This window comes from Phyllobates terribilis, unplaced genomic scaffold (genome assembly GCF_046119375.1).
Source record: "Phyllobates terribilis strain yellow unplaced genomic scaffold, ASM4611937v1 Scaffold_6__1_contigs__length_29720123, whole genome shotgun sequence".
Lineage (NCBI taxonomy): Eukaryota > Metazoa > Chordata > Amphibia > Anura > Dendrobatidae > Phyllobates > Phyllobates terribilis.
Window position 1 is genome coordinate 18,421,191 of NW_027362766.1, and position 23,765 is coordinate 18,444,955.

The 23,765-nt window shown below is 57.2% G+C and overlaps 1 protein-coding gene across 1 annotated transcript in view; it reads right to left on the reverse strand.

Annotated features, from left to right (window-relative positions):
* Positions 1 to 23,765, reverse strand: part of PALS1 (protein associated with LIN7 1, MAGUK p55 family member) — a 68,288-nt gene that overhangs the window by 15,821 nt on the left and 28,702 nt on the right. Inside the window, exons 4-12 of the mRNA XM_073637406.1 lie at positions 18,980 to 19,060; positions 17,775 to 17,921; positions 17,503 to 17,664; positions 15,482 to 15,559; positions 14,819 to 15,002; positions 14,645 to 14,716; positions 12,763 to 12,834; positions 7,231 to 7,398; positions 2,252 to 2,454 (exon numbers count right to left, since the gene is read on the reverse strand). Of these exons, the coding sequence (XP_073493507.1) occupies positions 2,252 to 2,454; positions 7,231 to 7,398; positions 12,763 to 12,834; positions 14,645 to 14,716; positions 14,819 to 15,002; positions 15,482 to 15,559; positions 17,503 to 17,664; positions 17,775 to 17,921; positions 18,980 to 19,060 (1,167 nt within the window). The remainder of the gene's footprint in view (positions 1 to 2,251; positions 2,455 to 7,230; positions 7,399 to 12,762; positions 12,835 to 14,644; positions 14,717 to 14,818; positions 15,003 to 15,481; positions 15,560 to 17,502; positions 17,665 to 17,774; positions 17,922 to 18,979; positions 19,061 to 23,765) is intronic.

Sequence of the window (23,765 nt, forward strand, 5' to 3'; positions counted from 1 at the left end):
TCACCTGCGCTACGTGCCGGCGATCCGGAGTAGCAGCTCACCTGCGCTACGTGCCGGCGATCCGGAGTAGCAGCTCACCTGCGCTACGTGCCGGCGATCCGGAGTAGCAGCTCACCTGCGCTACGTGCCGGCGATCCGGAGTAGCAGCTCACCTGCGCTACGTGCCGGCGATCCGGAGTAGCAGCTCACCTGCGCTACGTGCCGGCGATCCGGAGTAGCAGCTCACCTGCGCTACGTGCCGGCGATCCGGAGTAGCAGCTCACCTGCGCTACGTGCCGGCGATCCGGAGTAGCAGCTCACCTGCGCTACGTGCCGGCGATCCGGAGTAGCAGCTCACCTGCGCTACGTGCCGGCGATCCGGAGTAGCAGCTCACCTGCGCTGCGTGCCGGCGATCCGGAGTAGCAGCTCACCTGCGCTGCGTGCCGGCGATCCGGAGTAGCAGCTCACCTGCGCTGCGTGCCGGCGATCCGGAGTAGCAGCTCACCTGCGCTGCGTGCCGGCGATCCGGAGTAGCAGCTCACCTGCGCTGCGTGCCGGCGATCCGGAGTAGCAGCTCACCTGCGCTACGTGCCGGCGATCCGGAGTAGCAGCTCACCTGCGCTACGTGCCGGCGATCCGGAGTAGCAGCTCACCTGCGCTACGTGCCGGCGATCCGGAGTAGCAGCTCACCTGCGCTACGTGCCGGCGATCCGGAGTAGCAGCTCACCTGCGCTACGTGCCGGCGATCCGGAGTAGCAGCTCACCTGCGCTACGTGCCGGCGATCCGGAGTAGCAGCTCACCTGCGCTACGTGCCGGCGATCCGGAGTAGCAGCTCACCTGCGCTACGTGCCGGCGATCCGGAGTAGCAGCTCACCTGCGCTACGTGCCGGCGATCCGGAGTAGCAGCTCACCTGCGCTGCGTGCCGGCGATCCGGAGTAGCAGCTCACCTGCGCTGCGTGTCGGCGATCCGGAGTAGCAGCTCACCTGCGCTACGTGTCGGCGATCCGGAGTAGCAGCTCACCTGCGCTACGTGTCGGCGATCCGGAGTAGCAGCTCACCTGCGCTACGTGTCGGCGATCCGGAGTAGCAGCTCACCTGCGCTACGTGTCGGCGATCCGGAGTAGCAGCTCACCTGCGCTACGTGTCGGCGATCCGGAGTAGCAGCTCACCTGCGCTACGTGTCGGCGATCCGGAGTAGCAGCTCACCTGCGCTACGTGCCGGCGATCCGAAGTAGCAGCTCACCTGCGCTACGTGCCGGCGATCCGGAGTAGCAGCTCACCTGCGCTACGTGTCGGCGATCCGGAGTAGCAGCTCACCTGCGCTACGTGTCGGCGATCCGGAGTAGCAGCTCACCTGCGCTACGTGTCGGCGATCCGGAGTAGCAGCTCACCTGCGCTACGTGCCGGCGATCCGGAGTAGCAGCTCACCTGCGCTACGTGCCGGCGATCCGAAGTAGCAGCTCACCTGCGCTACGTGCCAGCGATCCGGAGTAGCAGCTCACCTGCGCTACGTGCCGGCGATCCGGAGTAGCAGCTCACCTGCGCTGCGTGTCGGCGATCCGGAGTAGCAGCTCTCCTGCGCTAGGTGTCGGCGATCCGGAGTAGCAGCTCACCTGCGCTACGTGTCGGCGATCCGGAGTAGCAGCTCACCTGCGCTACGTGTCGGCGATCCGGAGTAGCAGCTCACCTGCGCTACGTGTCGGCGATCCGGAGTAGCAGCTCACCTGCGCTACGTGTCGGCGATCCGGAGTAGCAGCTCACCTGCGCTACGTGTCGGCGATCCGGAGTAGCAGCTCACCTGCGCTACGTGTCGGCGATCCGGAGTAGCAGCTCACCTGCGCTGTGTCGAAAACGCTGTGTTGTACAGTAGAAGCACAGTGGATGGATTTATAGAAATCCCATGCCCACTGTGCTTCTATTTGACGCCGCGGCTTTACGCAGCATGTTAATTTCTGCTCCGGAGACGCTCGTCTCTGAATTAGGAATGTCCCCAATAGAATGTATAGGATGCAGTAATTGTTCAATGAACACATGCAGATTCACCTGTGTGATCGGACGCAGCGACAATACACTGTGTCCAAAGTGCTGCTATAGCCAGATAGTGGGAACATGGCCTTAAGGTTCATGGTAACTTATTAGCTGTGAACTCCACATATGAAACTGCAACAAAATAAAGTTTTTGACTTTCAGAAAAAGTTGTAAAAACGTAATGAGCGAATGCCGTGAGAGCACGATCCAGAAGACCTTCAGCGCCGCGCTGTCACCTCACCTGTGTGTGAAGACTTAAAAGGCAAATTTTGCCAGAATTAATGACTTGTCGCACGGAGTCCACGCTGGTGCCGTAGAGGTTTTTCTCATACTCCCCGTACTCGATGAACTTTCCAGAAGCAATGTCGGACTCGAATGTTTGCCTGGAGACAAAGTGATAGTCTCTGCCCGCCACTTCATTATCGCGTCTACTCCGAGTAGTATCTGGACAGACAAAACAGATGGCAGTGAATATGGCCCAAATTATACAGGTACCATCAATGGCTCAGTGTAAAAGGGCTATTCCCAGAATCAGAGTATCCCTCATCAATAGGTCACCTTCTTAATCATGGGAGGTCCCAGCAGTCAGACCCAAAGTCTCGGCAGAATCTACTGTTCAATGGGGCGAAGGTACACATGCTCAAACTGCGCTCAGTCACTGTGTGCGGAAGTGACGGCAGAAGAGGAGCAGTGCTGGCCGGCATCTGCTCCAGCAGTCCCATGCAAAGAATGCAGTGGAGGCCGAGCATGCACAGATCTGCTCCAGAACAAGGCTCTGCAGGGCATGGTGCCCAGGAATACAGCCGCATTCTCTGGAGGTTTCAGGGGTCATCGGGAGTTATGCCCCATCCTAAGGATAATGGGCAGCTTTTCAGTTCTGATATAACCATTTAAAGGGAATCTGTCAGCAGGTTTTTGCTATGTAATCTGACGTAGGGGCAAAGACCCCGATTCCAGAAAGGTGTCACTTGCTAGTCTGCATGCGGTCATTCTGATACAATCACAATGAATGCTGAGCTGTGCATAACCTCGCCTACACCACTGATTGGCTGCTGTGTGTGTATAATCCCACCCACACCACTGATTGGCTGCTGTGTGTGTATAATCCCACCCACACCACTGATTGGCTGCTGTGTGTGTATAATCCCACCCACACCACTGATTGGCTGCTGTGTGTGTATATAACCACACCCACACCACTGATTGGCTGCTGTGTGTGTATATAACCACACCCACACCACTGATTGGCTGCTGTGTGTGTGTATAATCCCACCCACACCACTGATTGGCTGCTGTGTGTGTATAATCCCACCCACACCACTGATTGGCTGCTGTGTGTGTGTATAATCCCACCCACACCACTGATTGGCTGCTGTGTGTGTATAATCCCACCCACACCACTGATTGGCTGCTGTGTGTGTATAATCCCACCCACACCACTGATTGGCTGCTGTGTGTGTGTATAATCCCACCCACACCACTGATTGGCTGCTGTGTGTGTATAATCCCACCCACACCACTGATTGGCTGCTGTGTGTGTATATAACCACACCCACACCACTGATTGGCTGCTGTGTGTGTGTATAATCCCACCCACACCACTGACTGGCTGCTGTGTGTGTATATAACCACACCCACACCACTGATTGGCTGCTGTGTGTGTATAATCCCACCCACACCACTGATTGGCTGCTGTGTGTGTATATAACCACACCCACACCACTGATTGGCTGCTGTGTGTGTATAATCCCACCCACACCACTGATTGGCTGCTGTGTGTGTATAATCCCACCCACACCACTGATTGGCTGCTGTGTGTGTGTATAATCCCACCCACACCACTGATTGGCTGCTGTGTGTGTATAATCCCACCCACACCACTGATTGGCTGCTGTGTGTGTATAATCCCACCCACACCACTGATTGGCTGCTGTGTGTGTGTATAATCCCACCCACACCACTGACTGGCTGCTGTGTGTGTATATAACCACACCCACACCACTGATTGGCTGCTGTGTGTGTATAATCCCACCCACACCACTGATTGGCTGCTGTGTGTGTGTATAATCCCACCCACACCACTGACTGGCTGCTGTGCGTGTATATAACCACACCCACACCACTGATTGGCTGCTTTGTGTATATAACGGCACCAACAACACTGATTATACACACAAAGCAACCAATCAGTGGTGTGGGTGTGGTTATATACAAAAAGCAGCTAACCACGCCCACACCACTGATAGGCTGCTTTGTGTGTATAATCCAACCCACACCACTGATTGGTTGCTTTGTGTGTATAACCCCGCCTACACCAATGATTGGCTGCTTTGTGTACACTGTATAGTAAAGCTGCTGATCAGTGCTGGGGTGTGGTAGGACTAGGAGGCATGAGACACCTAGTCCTGTAGTGATAATCTCCTGCTGATAAAACACTGGATTTTATTGAAACAGCAACACACAGCGCAGTTAGTGACATCGCAGGAATCAGGGTCTTTGCCCCTACATCATGCTGCTCTCACATTACAAAGCAAAACTGCTGACAGATTCCTTTACTTGTCAGATTGATAAAATCTATTGGGTCCATCAAGGTTTTCCATTTTTTTTTTAGGCTCAGAATATCCGAGTCTACTCAAGTGAAGAGAGTTGGTCTGACGAAGCCCATGGACTAGAGTGGAAGAAGACACAAACATCTGATAAATGTATGATTGGGGGGGTGGGCGTCCAACTGCTGGGACCCCCAGCGATTGAGTGAGTGTGGGTTCTGTGCTCCCTGTGTGAATGGAGAGGTAGTGCGCATGCATGACCGCTGCTCCGCTCACTGAGCATGTGCGACCACCAATCCCATACACAACTAGACCCATAGAAGTGAATGGAGCAGTGGTCCAGCATGCACAATATGGCTCTATTCAAAGAACAGCGGGATGCTAAAAGGACGGACCACCAAACATTTATCAGTCATCCAGGTGCTAAAAAGGTTTTCATGGGACGCAAATCACACCTTAGATTGTGCACAAACTCACATAAGCCAAGACTGGTCAATCCCTCTATAAACAGCAGGCGGCCTGCAGCTGGTGTCACAGCAGCACAGAGGGATGACAGCACGGCTGCAGGCGGCCTGCAGCTGGTGTCACAGCGGCACAGAGGGATGACAGCACGGCTGCAGGCGGCCTGCAGCTGGTGTCACAGCGGCACAGAGGGATGACAGCACGGCTGCAGGCGGCCTGCAGCTGGTGTCACAGCGGCACAGAGGGATGACAGCACGGCTGCAGGCCGCCTGCAGCTGGTGTCACAGCGGCACAGAGGGATGACAGCACGGCTGCAGGCCGCCTGCAGCTGGTGTCACAGCAGCACAGAGGGATGACAGCACGGCTGCAGGCCGCCTGCAGCTGGTGTCACAGCAGCACAGAGGGATGACAGCATGGCTGCAGGCCGCCTGCAGCTGGTGTCACAGCAGCACAGAGGGATGACAGCACGGCTGTAGGCGGCCTGCAGCTGGTGTCACAGCGGCACAGAGGGATGACAGCACGGCTGCAGGCGGCCTGCAGCTGGTGTCACAGCGGCACAGAGGGATGACAGCACGGCTGCAGGCGGCCTGCAGCTGGTGTCACAGCGGCAGAGGGATGACAGCACGGCTGCAGGCGGCCTGCAGCTGGTGTCACAGCGGCACAGAGGGATGACAGCACGGCTGCAGGCGGCCTGCAGCTGGTGTCACAGCGGCACAGAGGGATGACAGCACGGCTGCAGGCGGCCTGCAGCTGGTGTCACAGCGGCACAGAGGGATGACAGCCCGGCTGCAGGCCGCCTGCAGCTGGTGTCACAGCGGCACAGAGGGATGACAGCACGGCTGCAGGCGGCCTGCAGCTGGTGTCACAGCGGCACAGAGGGATGACAGCACGGCTGCAGGCGGCCTGCAGCTGGTGTCACAGCGGCACAGAGGGATGACAGCACGGCTGCAGGCGGCCTGCAGCTGGTGTCACAGCGGCACAGAGGGATGACAGCACGGCTGCAGGCCGCCTGCAGCTGGTGTCACAGCGGCACAGAGGGATGACAGCACGGCTGCAGGCCGCCTGCAGCTGGTGTCACAGCGGCACAGAGGGATGACAGCACGGCTGCAGGCCGCCTGCAGCTGGTGTCACAGCGGCACAGAGGGATGACAGCACGGCTGCAGGCCGCCTGCAGCTGGTGTCACAGCGGCACAGAGGGATGACAGCACGGCTGCAGGCGGCCTGCAGCTGGTGTCACAGCGGCACAGAGGGATGACAGCACGGCTGCAGGCCGCCTGCAGCTGGTGTCACAGCGGCACAGAGGGATGACAGCACGGCTGCAGGCCGCCTGCAGCTGGTGTCACAGCGGCACAGAGGGATGACAGCACGGCTGCAGGCCGCCTGCAGCTGGTGTCACAGCGGCACAGAGGGATGACAGCACGGCTGCAGGCCGCCTGCAGCTGGTGTCACAGCGGCACAGAGGGATGACAGCACGGCTGCAGGCCGCCTGCAGCTGGTGTCACAGCGGCACAGAGGGATGACAGCACGGCTGCAGGCGGCCTGCAGCTGGTATCACAGCGGCACAGAGGGATGACAGCACGGCTGCAGGCCGCCTGCAGCTGGTGTCACAGCGGCACAGAGGGATGACAGCACGGCTGCAGGCCGCCTGCAGCTGGTGTCACAGCAGCACAGAGGGACGACAGCACGGCTGCAGGCGGCCTGCAGCTGGTGTCACAGCGGCACAGAGGGATGACAGCACGGCTGCAGGCGGCCTGCAGCTGGTGTCACAGCGGCACAGAGGGATGACAGCACGGCTGCAGCTGGTGTCACAGCGGCACAGAGGGATGACAGCACGGCTGCAGGCCGCCTGCAGCTGGTGTCACAGCAGCACAGAGGGATGACAGCACAGCTGCAGGCAGGGTGACGGCGGTGAGTGTGTGAAGGAAGTATCTGCATGTAACCAGTCATCTGTCATAACAGAAACTGGCCTAACCGGTCTGACCGTGAGCGATTCCACCAGTGAGTGTGCTGACACCATCCTGCTGTAGTGACCGGGCCAGCGGCGGGGGCTCCACCGACCAAGCGGCAACGGCGGGGGCTCCCCCGACCAAGCGGCGGGGGCTCCCCCGACCAAGCGGCGGGGGCTCCACCGGGCCAGCTTGATGGAATCTGACAGGAGCAAAAATTAAAAAAAAACATAGACTGCTCAGAGAGGCGGGAGCCCAATACTCACGCGGTACGGCCACAGCAAATCTCTCGGCCTCACTGGCCATCAGGCGCTGGCGCAGCTCGTTCTGCCCGCAGTTCTGCGGCCCGATGAGAGCTATGGGCCGCTTCCGGTTTGCCGGCTGGTGGTACAGAGACATTTCTTCGTAGGTCAGAATCTCTTCATTGTCGTAATCTAGAGGAATCAGAAGTAAACTTTTATATAAAAGCAGCAAAGGGTCTACCGGCAAGGGTCCATGAGCAATAGGATGGTCCCAGGCTTCGATCGCATACAGTAAGACCGTGCTCATCTGCCTTCCCAATCTGCTCCTTCAGCTGCAGATGTCCTCCGTACTCACGTGGAGTACAGATGATGGCAGTGATGGGTCAGCCGGTCTCCTCCTCAGTGTTGTACTCATCAGGACAACCTCCTGCAGTAGCTTATCCCCAGACTAAGTATTTGGTCAGTATTTTACATCAGTATTCGTAAGCCAAAACCAGGAGTGGGTGATAAATACAGAAGAGGTGACGTGTTTCTATAATACTTCTCCTCTGATTGTTCCACTCCTGGTTTTGGATACAAATACTGATGTAAAATACTGACCAGATACTGAACGTGTGAACGTGGCCTCAGTGTGACACAGGTGCTGAACCACCACTGCCATCATCTGTACTCCAAGTGAGCCCCATCTAATATCAATCCCGCTGAAGGCAGGGAAATAATAAACTGGTGAAAAGGCGAGGCTTGGAAGTAACCACTTGCAAAGTTTCAGAACTTTCTATATTGGACAAAATTATCCATACTTGGACTTTGTGCCTCCTGTAAAATCCCTCTCTGGTTATTAACAATGGGGGGGACACAGGACCTGAACACGGGAAGATAATAATGCCCAAAGCCGATCAGAACTGACCCGGGAGGAAGCACACAACAACAAGGTGGGAGTGGTGTCCCCCCAATGTGTCCAACCAGAAAGGATCTGAGAGTATCCAAGGTGATTTCATCCAGATTGCCCAGTCTTCCCCCTATGAAAGTGAAGGCAGTTAAGGATTTTTCTGGAGGAGCACGGATAGGCTGACCATGATACCCCAGGGTGCCCATGTTATGGTCTACAAGGTCACATTGGGGGGCTGCATTGGACAGAGGCGAAGTGGTGACTTGGGAGAAACGAGAGATCACTGTATCAAAAGGGGCAGGAAGCGACTATTTAGCAACAAGTGCCCCCAAAAGGAGCTCAGATCTCAGACAAAGCCACCTGCAAAACCGGGGCCTGGAGTGGTCAGGTCTCCCACCAACGAGGCACCACTGCTGCTCAAGTCTGAGGGAGAAGACCAATCAAAAAACAAGACCAGGGGCTCAAAACGGGGGGTCTCCCTACAGCTCAGAGACCTACAAAAATGGCAGAAATGGATGAAGAGAAACCAAGGACGACATCTGCAAGGAGTTTGTAGGTTCTCCCTGTGTTTGCTGGGTTTCCTCCAGGTTCTCCGGTTTCCTCCCACACTGCAAAGACCATACTGATACAGAATCTAGATTGTGAGCTCCGATGGGGACAGTGAGGATAAAGAGATGTGGAATTAATGGCACAATATAAGTGAGTAAATAAGACAAGTAACAGGGGCATGAAGAGGGTCCAGCTGCGGGCATCAGCCGTGATTAGTGTGGGATCCTGCTCACTCTGCTGCAGCAGCTGGGGTGGGTGACCGGAGCATGCTCGCAGGTAAGGACACCAGCGTACCCCAGTAGAGGGTACAGACACCGGGCAGACCAAAAACTATCGTCAGCCAAGAGGTGGCAGGGTCTGTACCCCGGCGGCAGAGTCCCTAACCGTACTAAAAACAAGGATTGTTTTATAGGAAAACAATCAGTATAACTTGCATTTTAATATTCTCTAAGCCTAAGTGGCTGGTGGGCATCTTACAAGGAAAGCCAACGCTGGCTCAATATGGCCACCTACTGGACTCCTAACAATAAAAAGAGCCGGAGAATAAAACACAAGCTAGACTTCGCTTCTCCAAAACTGTGCAGCAGTGTACATCAGCAGGACCGAGCCGCCGCCTCCAGCCCGACCCGAGCCGCCGCCTCCAGCCCGACCCGAGCCGCCGCCTCCAGCCCGACCCGAGCCGCACCCAACTAGACACTCTCCAGTGCGCCAGCCCGACTGCACCGCACCCAACCAGACACTCTCCAGCGCGCCAGCCCGACTGCACCGCACCCAACCAGACACTCTCCAGCGCGCCAGCCCGACTGCACCGCACCCAACCAGACACTCTCCAGCCCGCCAGCCCGACTGCACCGCACCCAACCAGACACTCTCCAGCCCGCCAGCCCGACTGCACCGCACCCAACCAGACACTCTCCAGCGCGCCAGCCCGACTGCACCGCACCCAACCAGACACTCTCCAGCGCGCCAGCCCGACTGCACCGCAGCCAACCAGACACTCTCCAGCGCGCCAACCAGGCTGCACCGCAGCCAACCAGACTGCACCGCAGCCAACCAGACTGCACCGCAGCCAACCAGACTGCACCGCAGCCAACCAGACTGCACCGCAGCCAACCAGACTGCACCGCAGCCAACCAGACTGCACCGCAGCCAACCAGACTGCACCGCAGCCAACCAGACTGCACCGCAGCCAACCAGACTGCACCGCAGCCAACCAGGCACTCTCCAGTGCGACTCCCAGACTGAACCGCTTCCAACCAGACACTCTCCAGTGAGACTCCCTGACTGAACCGCATCCAACCAGACACTAGAGTGCGACTCCCAGGTTGAACTGCATCCAGACTGAACTGCATCCAACCAGACTAAAAACCGCATCCAACCAGACTGAACCGGATTCAGACACTCTCCAGTGCGACTCCCAGACTGAACCGCACCCAACCAGACTAAAAACCGGATCCAACCAAACTGAACCGGATCCAGACACTCTCCAGTGCGACTTCCAGAGTGAACCGCATCCAACCACTCGAGTGAACCGCATCCAACCACTCGAGTGAACCGCATCCAACCACTCGAGTGAACCGCATCCAACCACTCGAGTGAACCGCATCCAACCACTCGAGTGAACTGCATCCAACCACTCGAGTGCGACTCCCAGACTGAACCGCATCCAACCAGACACTCTCAAGTGCGACAGCCAAACTGCACCGCATCCAGACAGACTGCACCGCATCCAGCCAGACTGCACCGCATCCAACCACTCGAGTGCAACTCCCAGACTGAACCGCTTCCAACCAGACAGTCTCCAGTGAGACTCCCAGACTGAACCACATCCAACCAGAGCGAACTGCATCCAACCAGACACTCGAGTGCGACTCCCAGGTTGAACTGCATCCAGACTAAACTGGATTCAGACACTCTCCAGTGCGACTCCCAGACTGAACCGCACCCAACCAGACTAAAAACCGGATCCAGACACTCTCCAGTGTGACTACCAGAGTGAACCGCATCCAACCAGAGTGAACCGCATCCAACCAGAGTGAACCGCATCCAACCAGAGTGAACCGCATCCAACCACTCAAGTGCGACTCCCAGACTGAACCGCATCCAACCAGACTCTCTCAAGTGCGACAGCCAGACTGCACCGCATCCAGACAGACTGCACCGCATCCAGCCAGACTGCACCGCATCCAACTACTCGAGTGCAACTCCCAGACTGAACCGCTTCCAACCAGACACTCTCCAGTGCGACTCCCAGACTGAACCGCATCCAGTCAGACACTCTCCAGTGAGACTCCCAGACTGAACCGCATCCAGACACTCGAGTGCGACTCCCAGGTTGAACTGCATCCAGACTAAACTGGATTCAGACACTCTCCAGTGCGACTCCCAGACTGAACCGCACCCAACCAGACTAAAAACCGGATCCAACCAGACTGAACCGGATCCAGACACTCTCCAGTGTGACTACCAGAGTGAACCGCATCCAACCAGAGTGAACCGCATCCAACCAGTGAACCGCATCCAACCAGAGTGAACCGCATCCAACCAGAGTGAACCGCATCCAACCAGAGTGAACCGCATCCAACCACTCAAGTGCGACTCCCAGACTGAACCGCATCCAACCAGACACTCTCCAGTGAGACTTCCACACTGAACCGCATCCAACCAGAGTGAACCGCATCCAACCAGACACTCGAGTGCAACTCCCAGGCTGCACCGCATCCAACCAGGCTGAACTGCATCCAGACAGTACCGCATCCAACCAGACTGAACCGCACCCAACCAGACACTCTCCAGTGAGACTCCCACACTGAACCGCATCCAACCAGAGTGAACCGCATCCAACCAGAGTGAACCGGATCCAACCAGAGAGAACCGGATCCAACCACTCAAGTGCGACTCCCAGACTGAACCGCTTCCAACCAGACACTAACCAGTGAGACTCCCAGACTGAACCGCATCCAACCAGGCTATACCGCATCCAACCAGACACTCGAGTGCGACTCCCAGGCTGAACCGCATCCAACCAGACACTCGAGTGCAACTCCCAGACTGAACCGCACCCAACCACACCGAAACCGCACCCAACCACACCGAAACCGCACCCAACCACACGAGAACGACTCCCAGACTGGAACCGCCCCCAACCAGACTGGAACCGCCCCCAACCAGACACTCTCCAGTGCGACTCCCAGACTGAACCGCATCCAACCAGACAATTCCCCTTTAAAAAAAATGTTTCTCCAGTGCGTCTCACTTTCATGTTAGCAGAGCTGATGATTGTCATATCTACACCTGCCTGGCTGGGATGTGCACGTGTCCTTGTCTAATGACTAGAACATGGGATAAAGTGATCAGTACAGTTATTATTATCCATCATTTGCCTATATATGTTTATTATATACAGTATATTCCTTGTTAGATGTCCGCATTCTCCAAGACTTTCAAACATCCGTCTTCGCAGGTGATTGGCTACGTATATGGCCTTTCATCCTTAACTATATCCTTTTACTTGGAACTTTATTCTAAATAAACCTTTTTTCTTTGGGCACAGGTGACGATGGATGGAAATTTTTCCTTTATTGCACGGTACCGGTGAGTAGTTGGGACATCATCGGTACAACTCATCTCCCTTTAAGGGTTTACTATGACGATCAATCAGAAGAATGAGCAATCAATACAAAATCTTAGAAAGGTGTGTGCTGAATATGCAAGAAACACACCCTAATGAAGCAACGAAGAATAAGACACAAGGCGGCACTCACCATTTCCATAAAAACATCTTAGTCCTTTATTTCCACACCGTGTCCAAGTCCCACATATGAAATAAAGGACTGTCTTTACGGAAATGGCCAGTGCCGCCTTCTCTCTTATCCTTTGTTGCGAACAATCTTGCGGTAGAGCACCCAGGACGTTCCAAAATTATACTGTAAACTAAGTCTAAGACCCTGTAAACGCCGCTGTCAGAGACGGACAGCAGCGATCAGCGCTGCCTCCAGTCTCTGCTGTTCAGAGGCAGAAAACCTGGCAAGACAATTGAACTTGACAAACACTGACCACCAGAAGTACTTGGGGTTAAGCTGATGTCAACGCTCCCCTGTGTAATCCCCGGTACGCACCATCATTCTTATTTGCATTATATAAGATTTTTTTCCTCTTTTTCTTGTTTTTCTTCGCACACCACAATTTCCCTGTAAAGGAAAAAGGTAGACATTAGAAATGCAGGAAAAATATATAAAGGGTTGCTGAACCTTCGCTGCGGTTGCTTTTTTCTCAGGATTTTACTTGGACCTTGCCCCACGACAACTTCTCCTTCCCTGGACACAAGACATTTGACGGTATTATAATTATTACCGTAATCCACACAACTCCCTGAAATTGCAAACAACTCTCTCAATGATTTACGAGAAGAGAATAAGTAACAAAAACCCGGCATAAAATAATAAATCAGACGCGAACATGCGAGTTCCTCCACACGTCAGTGGCTGATCTCAAATTAAATTGGTGGCCATATGAGGAAACCACAATAGGTAATCATCATCATAAATTACACATGACCTATCTTACATAAGGTGACCATAAATGTTTCCCAGGAATGCAACCACAAATAGAGGAAAAGGAAATAGCCAGCCATATATAAAGAAACCCCGGGAACTCGTACTCTCCCAGGAAAGAGCCTTCATGGCTAGCGCCCAATCCCTTTGTCCCAATGCGTTTCTCCCCTTTCTTCAGGGGTTCCTCAGGGGACTGGAGTATGGGCAGGAGGGCCGATAATACTGCGCTCAGTCCCCTCTGGCCACAAGGGCACAGTGCCCATGGTGAGGGACGCCGAGGCGGCAGCTATCAGTAGGTCATGCGGCAGACGTCACCTCTGTCGTATGAGTATCTGGAACGTGTAATGCGCTCCACCTGGATGTGACGAAACACAAGCGCACCTGCGCACCTCACCTCCGCCAGATAGCAGCTGTAAATAACCAACGTGGAACGCAAACCGCGCTCCCTTGACTAAAAGCCGACGGTAGAGCTGCGGTGTGGAGCGCAATCTGCGGGTCTCAGCCACCACTAAGCCATTGTATATGCTGGCACAGTCCTCAGCATGGAGTAGTGTTGTAAGGGGTATTCCACAGGAAGAAGTAATCATCCATATAAAGGATAGGTGATGACATCTATAACCGGTGGCTGCTTATCCGCTGGGACCCCCTCCAACTATTCTCTGTACTGGACTGTACTCGCATTTCTCCAGCAGTTCCACAGGGAACATTGGAGTGGCGATCAGAAGTGGTCATAGGGAGGGATAGAAGTGCCCTAGCATAGTGATCGGGGGTCCCAGCGATCTACAATTTACCCCTGGAAGTAGCATAGTGATCGGGGGTCCCACCGATCTACAATTTACCCCTGGAAGTAGCATAGTGATGACGGGTCCCACCGATCTACAATTTACCCCTGGAAGTAGCATAGTGATCGGGGGTCCCACCGATCTACAATTTACCCCTGGAAGTAGCATAGTGATCGGGGGTCCCACCGATCTACAATTTACCCCTGGAAGTAGCATAGTGATGACGGGTCCCACCGATCTACAATTTACCCCTGGAAGTAGCATAGTGATGGGGGTCCTACCGATCTACAATTTACCCCTGGAAGTAGCATAGTGATCGGGGGTCCCACCGATCTACAATTTACCCCTGGAAGTAGCATAGTGATGGGGGGTCCCAGTGATCTACAATTTACCTCTGGAAGTAGCATAGTGATGGGGGGTCCCAGCGATCTACAATTTACCCCTGGAAGTAGCATAGTGATGGGGGTCCCACCGATCTACAATTTACCCCTGGAAGTAGCATAGTGATGGGGGGTCCCAGCGATCTACAATTTACCTCTGGAAGTAGCATAGTGATGGGGGGTCCCAGCGATCTACAATTTACCCCTGGAAGTAGCATAGTGATGGGGGTCCCACCGATCTACAATTTACCCCTGGAAGCCTATCTGACATGTCTGAACACCTACCTGACTTTTCGGGCTCTTTATCCTCTTCTATAGTCTGCTTCATTGCCTCGCGTTGCTGCTGAAAACTTTTTCCTGTAGGGGAAGCCGGGAAAAAAAAAATCAGAACAATTAATAAGACGAGAAATGTTTATTTCTTTTTCCAATAAATCAAGACACTAAAGATGGAGACATTACCTGGCACAAGTCCTGCAAGAGGCTGATTATCTTCATCTCCATCTCGATACGCCTGCCACCAATTGGGGTCATCTTGACTGATGATGTGGAGAATGTCTCCCTTCTGGAAGGAAAGGCCCAGCTCTCGACATGGGACATAGGGGTCGTCTGTGGGGTCATAGTCGAAGTGTGCCTTCACGTGGACCTGGGCAGAAAGTGAGAAAATAATTACTGCAGAAAATGGAAATGTGATTGGAGGCAGATGATAAAATATCACCGTCTCCTAAAGGAGCTGAAATATGAACAAGAAGGGAGAGAAGCGAGTCTGATGAGGAGCCAAGAGGATCAGTGAGCTACTCCAAGGTGAAGAGCGATGGAGACGGTCACAGGGACAACCTGCACCCAGGACGGTGCCGACTAACCGCTCAGCCGTCACCAGTCCTTGGTGTAACCGCAGGTCTGCCGGGTCCCCCGGACCCTCAAAATCCCCACTAACTTGAATGGAGAGATGCAGATCACGTCATAGCATAGATTAGAGATCTGCTGTAAGATCATTAAATACACCGCCTACTCCCAGGTACAATATGTCCGAGCGCCCAGTGACCCAAGACCGCCCGCCAGCATATGGCCTGACACGAGAGGACACCGATGGAGCAATATTGCGATGACTTCTCCAGGACTTACCACGGTCTCCCGGGCTGGAGGCGGTCTGACCTGCTGGCTGGGGATAAGCACAAAAGACAGCGTCCCATGCATTTCAGCCTAGGAGAGAGAATACTCCTATTAATCAGGAAGGTAAAGCTGCAGGAGGTTGTATTCCTCATAATCACGATGGTGGGGAGCCGGTAACACAGCAGCGTCAGCATGCAGCAGGAGCGTTCTCACCGCTCTCCTGTGTGCAGCGGCTGCACACAGGATCACAAAGCAGCGGGCGGGCGCTACGCGGCAAAGGGAGACGAGAGCGGGCGGGCGCTACGCGGCAAAGGGAGACGAGAGCGGGCGGGCGCTACGCGGCAAAGGGAGACGAGAGCGGGCGGGCGCTACGCGGCAAAGGGAGACGAGAGCGGGCGGGCGCTACGCGGCAAAGGGAGACGAGAGCGGGCGGGCGCTACGCGGCAAAGGGAGACGAGAGCGGGCGGGCGCTACGCGGCAAAGGGAGACGAGAGCGGGCGGGCGCTACGCGGCAAAGGGAGACGAGAGCGGGCGGGCGCTACGCGGCAAAGGGAGACGAGAGCGGGCGGGCGCTACGCGGCAAAGGGAGACGAGAGCGGGCGGGCGCTACGCGGCAAAGGGAGACGAGAGCGGGCGGGCGCTACGCGGCAAAGGGAGACGAGAGCGGGCGGGCGCTACGCGGCAAAGGGAGACGAGAGCGGGCGGGCGCTACGCGGCAAAGGGAGACGAGAGCGGGCGGGCGCTACGCGGCAAAGGGAGACGAGAGCGGGCGGGCGCTACGCGGCAAAGGGAGACGAGAGCGGGCGGGCGCTACGCGGCAAAGGGAGACGAGAGCGGGCGGGCGCTACGCGGCAAAGGGAGACGAGAGCGGGCGCTACGCGGCAAAGGGAGACGAGAGCGGGCGGGCGCTACGCGGCAAAGGGAGACGAGAGCGGGCGGGCGCTACGCGGCAAAGGGAGACGAGAGCGGGCGGGCGCTACGCGGCAAAGGGAGACGAGAGCGGGCGGGCGCTACGCGGCAAAGGGAGACGAGAGCGGGCGGGCGCTACGCGGCAAAGGGAGACGAGAGCGGGCGGGCGCTACGCGGCAAAGGGAGACGAGAGCGGGCGGGCGCTACGCGGCAAAGGGAGACGAGAGCGGGCGGGCGCTACGCGGCAAAGGGAGACGAGAGCGGGCGGATGCTACGCGGCAAAGGGAGACGAGAGCGGGCGGACGCAGTGTCATAGTGAGTGTTCTCATGTTCCTCCTCTGCCGGCATCGACACCCACTGCTGTGTGTTCCTGTGTGCAGCGAGCGGCCACTACACACAGGAGAAGGGTGAGAACGCTCCTGCCGCATACTGGCGTCGCGAGCTCTCTGCTCCAGCCGCACACCGGCGCCGACCTCTTTCGGCTCATGCCGCACACCGGCGCCGACCTCTTTCGGCTCATGCCGCACACCGGCGCCGACCTCTTTCGGCTCATGCCGCACACCGGCGCCTACCGTCAGCTCTCTCGGCTCATGCCGCACACCGGCGCCGACCGTCAGCTCTCTCGGCTCATGCCGCACACCGGCGCCGACCGTCAGCTCTCTCGGCTCATGCCGCACACCGGCGCCGGCCGTCAGCTCTCTCGGCTCATGCCGCACACCGGCGCCGGCCGTCAGCTCTCTCGGCTCATGCCGCACACCGGCGCCGGCCGTCAGCTCTCTCGGCTCATGCCGCACACCGGCGCCGACCGTCAGCTCTCTCGGCTCATGCCGCACACCGGCGCCGGCCGTCAGCTCTCTCGGCTCATGCCGCACACCGGCGCCGGCCGTCAGCTCTCTCGGCTCATGCCGCACACCGGCGCCGGCCGTCAGCTCTCTCGGCTCATGCAGGGCTGGGGATTTAGAGCAGGCAATGCTCCAAGTGCATTTAATTCTACATTTTACCAATAACAAGGACTGATTCTGTTTTCTTGTAGTCGGCTTTGTGCTGATCGCCGCAGACCACTTTCATCAAAAAATGAAAGGTTACACAGCCCTAGTGGCAGCAAACATCACGTCCTCACTCACCAGCAGCTCAAACACGTCATTGACATCTTTCCCCCGAATCTCGATGCCGTTAATCTCCAGGATCTCGTCTCCTTCATGCAGCAGGCCGCTCTTCTCCGCTGCGCCGCCCTTCACAATGCGACTGATGATAACAGAGTCCAGTTCGTTTCTCACCGTGGCGCCCTGATCCACGTAAAGGATAAATAGAAAGGCGGCTATAAAACCAGCGGACACAATGTCTGAACGTCAAAGATTGTGCCAATAGCCGGCCAGGTGAGGTGCACTGTACTCACTAGGGGGACGTCTCTCGCCTTCTCTATCCTTACAATCTTCACCGTTTCATCTCCATACTGGGCAATGTTCTCATAAAAGCGATCTTCAGAAACAGATTCTGGCATCATCTCCTGCTCCGCCACCTTGTCATGGGCCAAAAGGAGAGCCTGTGCCCGAGGGAAACCGTCAGTCACACAGCAGCCTTCCTACTTACACGTCAGCCATAGAGGTGTTAAAGGGCTTACTGCCCAGTTGGACGCCATTGCCTATCCAGAGCCGAGACCCCCGCTGGTCTGGAGATCGGAGCATGCGCATCTCTGCACTTAATGGGAGCGCCAACAATCAGCCCAGAGCAGCGCTCAGCTACCGCTGCCCGTCCCACTGAGAACGAATGGAGCCGAGGCCTCGTTCCACTCACACAGGACTCTTCAGCACCCCAATCACCAGATTGATGGGAGTCTCCATGATTGGGAGGTTATCCCCTAACCTATGGATAAGAGGATACCGGGCACTGGGGCGGTGGTGGAGGAGGGGGGGGGCACTGGGGCGGTGGTGGAGGAGGGGGGGGGCACTGGGGCGGTGGTGGAGGAGGGGGGGGGGCACTGGGGCGGTGGTGGAGGAGGGGGCAGTGGTGGAGGAGGGGGCAGTGGTGGAGGAGGGGGCAGTGGTGGAGGAGGGGGCAGTGGTGGAGGAGGGGGCAGTGGTGGAGGAGGGGGCAGTGGTGGAGGAGGGGGCACTGGTGGAGGAGGGGGCACTGGTGGAGGAGGGGGCACTGGTGGAGGAGGGGGCGGTGGTGGAGGAGGGGGCACTGGGGCGGTGGTGGAGGAGGGGGCACTGGGGCGGTGGTGGAGGAGGGGGCACTGGGGCGGTGGTGGAGGAGGGGGCACTGGGGCGGTGGTGGAGGAGGGGGCACTGTGGTGCAGACGTTTACATGAAACCAGGTTCTGCAAACTTGATCACTTTAATAAAAGGGATATTCCAATGTCAGCCACTGGGAGGAGAGAAGCGGCCTGTAATCCCGGCTACCTCTCCTCTCCGCATATAGAAACGTACCCCAATATTAGCCATTAGTGAACGAGATGGAAAGTCTTTAACAAACACTCATTTATATTATCTAATAATAATATAAAAATAAAAATGTATAATACAAATGAATAAAATGAAATTAATTGTAAGAATGAAGAATCCCCCCTCCATGTCTCATCAGCAGCAGCGATGGCCGTACCTGAAGGTGCGGTGTGCTCAGCAGATCGGCGAGCTCTTGGCTTTCTTTGTGATGACTCCTCGCTTTTAAGACGTGCTGTACCTAAGAACGAGGACGAGAAAGAGTAATACAGCGAGAGGCACAGGAAATAACTGTGTCCATAGAGGGTCATTCCTCCATGGGGGGGGGAAAGAGGGTCATTCCTCCATGGGGGGGGGGGAAGAGGGTCATTCCTCCATGGGGGGGGGGGGAAGAGGGTCATTCCTCCATGGGGGGGGGAAAGAGGGTCATTCCTCCATGGGGGGGGGAAAGAGGGTCATTCTTCCATGGGGGGGGGAAAGAGGGTCATTCCTCCATGGTGGGGGGAAAGAGGGTCATTCCTCCATGGGGGGGGGAAAGAGGGTCATTCCTCCATGGGGGGGGGAAAGAGGGTCATTCCTCCATGGGGGGGGGGAAGAGGGTCATTCCTCCATGGGGGGGGAAAAGAGGGTCATTCCTCCATGGGGGGGGGAAAGAGGGTCATTCCTCCATGGGGGGGGGAAAGAGGGTCATTCCTCCATGGGGGGGGAAAGAGGGTCATTCCTCCATGGGGGGGGGAAAGAGGGTCATTCCTCCATGGGGGGGGGAAAGAGGGTCATTCCTCCATGGGGGGGGGAAAGAGGGTCATTCCTCCATGGGGGGGGGGAAAGAGGGTCATTCCTCCATGGGGGGGGGAAAAGAGGGTCATTCCTCCATGGGGGGGGGGGGAAGAGGGTCATTCCTCCATGGGGGGGGGAAGAGGGTCATTCCTCCATGGGGGGGGGGAAGAGGGTCATTCCTCCATGGGGGGGGGGAAGAGGGTCATTCCTCCATGGGGGGGGGGAAAGAGGGTCATTCCTCCATGGGGGGGGAAAGAGGGTCATTCCTCCATGGGGGGGGGAAGAGGGTCATTCCTCCATGGGGGGGGGAAAGAGGGTCATTCCTCCATGGGGGGGGGGGGAAGAGGGTCATTCCTCCATGGGGGGGGGAAGAGGGTCATTCCTCCATGGGGGGGGGGAAGAGGGTCATTCCTCCATGGGGGGGGGGAAAGAGGGTCATTCCTCCATGGGGGGGGGGAAAGAGGGTCATTCCTCCATGGGGGGGGGGAAAGAGGGTCATTCCTCCATGGGGGGGGGGAAAGAGGGTCATTCCTCCATGGGGGGGGGGGAAGAGGGTCATTCCTCCATGGGGGGGGGGGAAGAGGGTCATTCCTCCATGGGGGGGGGGGAAGAGGGTCATTCCTCCATGGGGGGGGAAAGAGGGTCATTCCTCCATGGGGGGGGGGAAAGAGGGTCATTCCTCCATGGGGGGGGGGAAAGAGGGTCATTCCTCCATGGGGGGGGGGGGGAAAGAGGGTCATTCCTCCATGGGGGGGGGGGGAAAGAGGGTCATTCCTCCATGGGGGGGGGGGGAAGAGGGTCATTCCTCCATGGGGGGGGGGAAGAGGGTCATTCCTCCATGGGGGGGGGGAAAGAGGGTCATTCCTCCATGGGGGGGGGGGAAAGAGGGTCATTCCTCCATGGGGGGGGGGGAAGAGGGTCATTCCTCCATGGGGGGGGGGGAAGAGGGTCATTCCTCCATGGGGGGGGGGAAGAGGGTCATTCCTCCATGGGGGGGGGGAAGAGGGTCATTCCTCCATGGGGGGGGGGAAGAGGGTCATTCCTCCATGGGGGGGGAAAGAGGGTCATTCCTCCATGGGGGGGGAAAGAGGGTCATTCCTCCATGGGGGGGGGAAAGAGGGTCATTCCTCCATGGGGGGGGGGAAAGAGGGTCATTCCTCCATGGGGGGGGGGGGAAAGAGGGTCATTCCTCCATGGGGGGGGGGGAAGAGGGTCATTCCTCCATGGGGGGGGGGGAAGAGGGTCATTCCTCCATGGGGGGGGGGGAAGAGGGTCATTCCTCCATGGGGGGGGAAAGAGGGTCATTCCTCCATGGGGGGGGGGAAAGAGGGTCATTCCTCCATGGGGGGGGGGGGGAAAGAGGGTCATTCCTCCATGGGGGGGGGGGGAAGAGGGTCATTCCTCCATGGGGGGGGGAAGAGGGTCATTCCTCCATGGGGGGGGGGGAAGAGGGTCATTCCTCCATGGGGGGGGGGAAAGAGGGTCATTCCTCCATGGGGGGGGGGGAAGAGGGTCATTCCTCCATGGGGGGGGGGAAGAGGGTCATTCCTCCATGGGGGGGGGGGGGAGAGGGTCATTCCTCCATGGGGGGGGGGGGGAGAGGGTCATTCCTCCATGGGGGGGGGAGAGGGTCATTCCTCCATGGGGGGGGGGGAAAGAGGGTCATTCCTCCATGGGGGGGGGGGAAAGAGGGTCATTCCTCCATGGGGGGGGGGGAAAGAGGGTCATTCCTCCATGGGGGGGGGGGAAAGAGGGTCATTCCTCCATGGGGGGGGGGGAAAGAGGGTCATTCCTCCATGGGGGGGGGGGAAAGAGGGTCATTCCTCCATGGGGGGGAAAGAGGGTCATTCCTCCATGGGGGGGAAAGAGGGTCATTCCTCCATGGGGGGGAAAGAGGGTCATTCCTCCATGGGGGGGAAAGAGGGTCATTCCTCCATGGGGGGGAAAGAGGGTCATTCCTCCATGGGGGGGAAAGAGGGTCATTCCTCCATGGGGGGGAAAGAGGGTCATTCCTCCATGGGGGGGAAAGAGGGTCATTCCTCCATGGGGGGGAAAGAGGGTCATTCCTCCATGGGGGGGAAAGAGGGTCATTCCTCCATGGGGGGGAAAGAGGGTCATTCCTCCATGGGGGGGAAAGAGGGTCATTCCTCCATGGGGGGGAAAGAGGGTCATTCCTCCATGGGGGGGAAAGAGGGTCATTCCTCCATGGGGGGGAAAGAGGGTCATTCCTCCATGGGGGGGAAAGAGGGTCATTCCTCCATGGGGGGGAAAGAGGGTCATTCCTCCATGGGGGGGAAAGAGGGTCATTCCTCCATGGGGGGGAAAGAGGGTCATTCCTCCATGGGGGGGAAAGAGGGTCATTCCTCCATGGGGGGGAAAGAGGGTCATTCCTCCATGGGGGGGAAAGAGGGTCATTCCTCCATGGGGGGGAAAGAGGGTCATTCCTCCATGGGGGGGAAAGAGGGTCATTCCTCCATGGGGGGGAAAGAGGGTCATTCCTCCATGGGGGGGAAAGAGGGTCATTCCTCCATGGGGGGGAAAGAGGGTCATTCCTCCATGGGGGGGAAAGAGGGTCATTCCTCCATGGGGGGGAAAGAGGGTCATTCCTCCATGGGGGGGAAAGAGGGTCATTCCTCCATGGGGGGGAAAGAGGGTCATTCCTCCATGGGGGGGAAAGAGGGTCATTCCTCCATGGGGGGAAAGAGGGTCATTCCTCCATGGGGGGGAAAGAGGGTCATTCCTCCATGGGGGGGAAAGAGGGTCATTCCTCCATGGGGGGAAAGAGGGTCATTCCTCCATGGGGGGGAAAGAGGGTCATTCCTCCATGGGGGGGAAAGAGGGTCATTCCTCCATGGGGGGGAAAGAGGGTCATTCCTCCATGGGGGGGAAAGAGGGTCATTCCTCCATGGGGGGGAAAGAGGGTCATTCCTCCATGGGGGGGAAAGAGGGTCATTCCTCCATGGGGGGGAAAGAGGGTCATTCCTCCATGGGGGGGAAAGAGGGTCATTCCTCCATGGGGGGGAAAGAGGGTCATTCCTCCATGGGGGGGGAAGAGGGTCATTCCTCCATGGGGGGGAAAGAGGGTCATTCCTCCATGGGGGGGAAAGAGGGTCATTCCTCCATGGGGGGGAAAGAGGGTCATTCCTCCATGGGGGGGAAAGAGGGTCATTCCTCCATGGGGGGGAAAGAGGGTCATTCCTCCATGGGGGGGAAAGAGGGTCATTCCTCCATGGGGGGGAAAGAGGGTCATTCCTCCATGGGGGGGAAAGAGGGTCATTCCTCCATGGGGGGGAAAGAGGGTCATTCCTCCATGGGGGGGAAAGAGGGTCATTCCTCCATGGGGGGGAAAGAGGGTCATTCCTCCATGGGGGGGAAAGAGGGTCATTCCTCCATGGGGGGGAAAGAGGGTCATTCCTCCATGGGGGGGAAAGAGGGTCATTCTTCCATGGTGGGTGGGTGGGTGGGGGGGGGGGGTCATACCTCCATGCATCCTTATGGGAATACATCCTGCACTGAGGTACGTGGGGGCAGAGCGGTTCACTGTCCTGCTATACTCTGTGGATTACATTGGTGCGGTATAAAGCTTAGACGACCTCTGATGGGTTTCGCCCATGTATGCACCATCTGGCGTATCCCCGCAATGTCACTGTTTTGGCTTTACTAACTCCCACCGCCAGCCACGCGCTTCCTTCCCGTCGCTCTCCATTCCTGCAGACAGGTCTTGAGTAGGAAACCTCCATCTTTCTGTCGTCCAGATGCATAGACACTGGACACTAATCTTTGGGTGGGCTACACGCCAATTTCAGCTACAAACCGGTTGCTTGGTGGAAGATGGCTGTAGTATCCACACAGGGGAATGGGGGCATGCGTGTGTGAGCACCTCGCCCATTGCATTATCTGCGATGCACACAGCCATCTATGGTGGCACCATATGTGACCACGTGCCCCCGGGCTTGGACGCACCGAACAGAAGGAGCCACTGACACTTACTTTAAACTTTTGGTGAAGCTGCTGCCAAGCTTCCTCCCCTGAACGAAGGGGGAGGGGACCACGCAGGGCAGGGGGACCACGCAGGGCAGGGGGAACCACGCAGGGCAGGGGGAACCACGCAGGGCAGGGGGAACCACGCAGGGCAGGGGGAACCACGCAGGGCAGGGGGAACCACGCAG